General features: G+C 40.8%; 1 protein-coding gene across 1 annotated transcript; it reads right to left on the bottom strand.

Annotated features, from left to right (window-relative positions):
• Positions 1 to 740: 740 nt before the first annotated feature.
• CCDC51 (coiled-coil domain containing 51) lies at positions 741 to 3,788 on the bottom strand. The gene is made up of 3 exons (XM_009701444.1): positions 3,471 to 3,788; positions 2,995 to 3,159; positions 741 to 1,517 (listed from the first exon to the last, which is right to left on the bottom strand). Exons 1-3 carry the CDS (start codon positions 3,786 to 3,788, stop codon positions 741 to 743), a joined length of 1,260 nt encoding a protein of 419 aa, XP_009699746.1.
• Between the last annotated feature and the right edge of the window lie 314 nt (positions 3,789 to 4,102).

Here is a 4,102-nt window from a genome sequence, read left to right as displayed (position 1 = left end):
TTTCCCTGCCCGCAAGCCTTTAAGGACATGGAGCTACCAGTAACAAATAGCCCAAGCTCCAGGAATGCTTCTGGATACTTCATGATAAACCGTCCTAGGAAAAAGTTACCACATGTAACTTAAATGTATTTTAAATGTACCATCTGGCTGTACAGCCACATTGTATCATGGTAACTTCAATCCTCCTTATTTACGTGGCTCCTGTTGTTTGCTACATTGCAAGTCACTGCATCGTAACTAGAATTAAAAAACAAAACAAAACAAAACAAAATCTTCTCCCTGGTCGGTGAGATGACTCCTAATGTTCTGTGTACGGATAAACAGCAAAACTCTGAAGAAATCAGGAGCCAAATTATAAAGGATTACACATGAAGCACTTCGCTCAATGATAGATTAAAAGAAGCATTTGAACAGAAAGTCACAAATACAGCTCGAGAGTGAAAGTCAGTGATTGGCACGATATACAAGACTAGACAGTAAGAGTGAAACAGTGAATGAAATCAACAGATGAAACTGTGGAATCTCCTTTGCTTGAGGAGTTAAAAAACGCAACACATGACAAAGACTGTTAACATGGAACCTGCAGCAGCAGCCAGACCAAGTCTTCGCAAGTTTTCCAAACACATGGGAGAAAGCATAAAGAGAAATGCTAACGCAACTTTATTTGGACTTGTACTCTAGGTACTTAGAGTGCAAGTTTACTTTTATTAATCTAGTAAATTGTGGCAATTAATTAGAGATCAGTTCCCTTTAAGTATAACGTAGAGTACAGGCAGAGTAATAGCAAACACAGCACATGTCAACGCAGTGCTGTAAATGGAATTTCTCTTGATTTGTGTTTCCAGTCTCCGCTCGGTATCACACAATTCTAAAATGACATCTCGCACATCAGAAGGCTGGCCCTTACCCTCCACTGAAGGCCTTGGTGTCACTCTTTCTGTAGGTCTAGAATGGATCGCAAGTTTAACACTCTGCATCTCAGAAATCATTTGCGCTATACTTCCCTGCAGACTGTTAAACTGCTGTTGTAAACTCCCTAGACATGAACTAACTTGTTTAGTGTAGTTTAGCTGTTCATTTAAAGGAATTAAAAGAGAATCTATTTTTATGGAGTCATTCCTGTCTTCTCTAGTTAACAAAGCGCCTTCTTTTATTTCCTGTGATGTCCTTGTTTGCAGCACATTTTTCAGGTCTGCTATGATGTCACTGAGATCCTTCTGCTGTAAGTAATGGCTGGAGGCCTGCTCTTTGATGGCTTCTTGCAAATTTATTGGGCCCTTCTGTGCTTCAAGCACCAAGACTTTCAATTCTTGCAGCCTTACTCGATTAACGTAGGTGGAACCAAGAACACCGATAATGGCACCCAGTATAGAACCAATAATAGACCAGTTCTTTGTTTTTTCAGCTCTTGTTCGCTCTTTCTCGTGGCTTTCCCTTACAGCTGCAGAGAAGAGAGAGAATTTTTCTCTCTCAGATTCTTCTGCATTTAAATATGCAGCTCGGTACCTCTTCTCTTCCTGTAAGAAATACAGTGATTTGAAGGAGAAGGTATAATATGCGGCTATAAAGTCTGTACTAAAAAAATAAACCCAAACCTCAGTGCAGATGAAGGAATGGAAATTAAGAACATCCATTAGTTCTGTTTCAGAAATTTTCCTTTTAATGTGGGATTTTTTTTATTAATCCTTTAAGTCAGTGAGACATCATTTTAAGTCAAAACTGAGAAAGGGAAAAGATCATCAGGAATTACAGCTGAAGATCCTCTACACAAGAATCTGCCACATGCTGATGACAGAAAATAGGTATGAGTGGACAAGGTCTTTCCCTCGCCATAACATGCATATTTCAGCCCTGCTTACTTCTCCAAGCACTACCTTTATCACACTTCTCTCTTTCAGTTCGAAATCCCTTAAGTGGGAACTGAAAATAGGACTGAAGAGGATGTCTCAGATAGGTTCCTCTCATGAACATACATACTTCTTCTTCCTCTGCATTCTCTTTCTTACCCACCTCACAGACAAATGTCTTCCTTTTCTCCCTGCATCTCCCAGAATTATTCTCACTCTTCCAAGCACGTATTTCTTTTGTAAGATGGCACCACCACCTTACGGACAGTGGTGACTTGAGTTCTACTTTTCTTCATGGTCACGCCCAGCTCTATTCTTCTTTAAGTCTCATCCATGCAGACCTGATCCCTTATTTAGACAACTACAGCTCTCTAGTTCTTTCCTGATGTTCTACCCACTGATCCAAGAGCTCAATTTAAGCAGGGGCGCTGATACTCACTCCTTGCCTGAGCTTTGCCATAGATGTACCTGCTTCCAGGCCTGTTCCCTGCTGTTCCTGCACTTTCATCTTGATTTCCTGGATTGACTTTGGCTGCTACCTTGTCTTTATCTCTGGTTGATGGGCTGTTAATAAACATGTTCCTGCCACCAGCCCTGCTTGGCTCATCCAGCTGAGGTGCCGTAGGACTGCGTCCTGTTGGTGAGGATACTGCCCCTGCCCGCGCTGCGGTCAACCTCATCTTCTTGCTTGCCCTTCCTCACAGAGCGGCCTCATTCTTCCTGCTCCCTGACAAAAGCTTTAGTGAATTGCCTAGGTGTTGTAGCCACAAAGAAAGCAGCTGAGAGAGTTTTCATGGATTAACAACCAGAAAGGAGCTTCTCTCATCACATGGAAGGTTAATTCATTGAATCCCAGCTTTTTGTTGACTACTCATGTACAGGTCACCACTACAACAATTAATTTTCTAGGCTGACTATCTTCAGCTTTCTTCTACAAATTTACTACCTTATTTTAGCATTAACATATACAATTTGCATGGCAGATCAAGCCATCAATAACAGTTAACTAAAACAAGTATCATAAGAAATTAACTCAGATCACTGTACTTCAGAACTGAACCGCATGTACAAAAACAGCCACTAGTGACAGAAGAAAAGCTCATAAATTTTCATCATATTTGTCAGTGCTCAAGTACCAACAAATTACCTGCAGCAACCGGTGTTCCAGAGTAGCCAGTTCTAAATACTGGCTGTCATCCCGAGAGACTCTGTCTAAGCGGTCCCGAATTTCCTTCAGTTTAATCTGTTGGGCTTCTACATTTTCACGAGCGTCTCGTACTATCCCTCGAGCTATCATAAAGACATTTTCAGCCTGAGAAGAAAGAGTATTTATTTTAGAGACTCATTACCAGACAGATCTAAATCACCAATTATATGAATTTTGGGTGGAAAAAAAAAACCCACACAACAAAACAAACCACACTCCATTTCAGTCTGAGGGATAAGCTATATTTCCTAACATGCATAGCCTAGAACACATTCATAGCATCTGCACAGACAGTCAGAGCAGAAAAAAAGACATGATTCTCCTCGGAGGATCTTTTTTTGCCTCACAGCCAGTGTTTATACTTCATATAGCCTAACTCATAATTTAAAAAATTTCCATGTTATCTCCACGTTTACCTCTGTCACTTTTCCCTGAGCCTCTCGAACTTCATTAATTCCAACAAACTCTTCATATCTGTCCCACCAACTCTTGCATGCTGCAGACATTTTTTGAAGGGAGTTTTTTCCCATAACGGTCCCAGCTTCTGTCAGCCGATTAAGAAGACCCATGGCCATTTCTATCGCAGACTTGGCTTCAGGCCTCTTAGGTGCAGATGAGCAGTAAGTCTGCACTATGTGTAAATTCAGTTTTGGACTCCACTTTATCAACAAATGGTGATATTGCAGACCACAGGACACTGAGGACACGCTTGACTTGTATTTCATTGGCCCCATGTCTTGAATTTAATCACTGAATAAAAGTGCTACAAGGATGAAGAAGAAAAAGAAAAGTTATTGAAGTATGGCTGATTAATACCTCTTAAAACTACACATGTGTACCGACCAGTAAAATTCAAGATTGTCTAAACCATCACTAATTTTACACCATTACTTACCTAGAGAACTTTCCACAATTTTCAACAAAGGGCAGTTTTGCCATAGATTCCTGTTTTTCTGCTGTTAGTAAGTACTCCCATCACGCTGCTTGGTTACTAATTCACTCGCTGCGTGAACAGTGATTACGTACAGATCCAGTAGCAGCAGGAGTA

This window comes from Cariama cristata, unplaced genomic scaffold (genome assembly GCF_000690535.1).
Source record: "Cariama cristata isolate BGI_N322 unplaced genomic scaffold, ASM69053v1 scaffold41975, whole genome shotgun sequence".
Classification (NCBI taxonomy): domain Eukaryota; kingdom Metazoa; phylum Chordata; class Aves; order Cariamiformes; family Cariamidae; genus Cariama; species Cariama cristata.
This window is presented reverse-complemented; position numbering and strand designations above follow the sequence as displayed.

Coding starts and splice junctions, on each gene's coding strand:
- CCDC51 (XM_009701444.1), bottom strand. CDS start 3,788: ATGGGGCCAATGAAATACAAGTCAAGCGTGTCCTCAGTGTCCTGTGGT. Junction 3,160..3,470: donor CTCAGGGAAAAGTGACAGAG/GTAAACGTGGAG, acceptor CTTTCTTCTCAG/GCTGAAAATGTCTTTATGAT. Junction 1,518..2,994: donor TGGAACACCGGTTGCTGCAG/GTAATTTGTTGG, acceptor TATTTCTTACAG/GAAGAGAAGAGGTACCGAGC.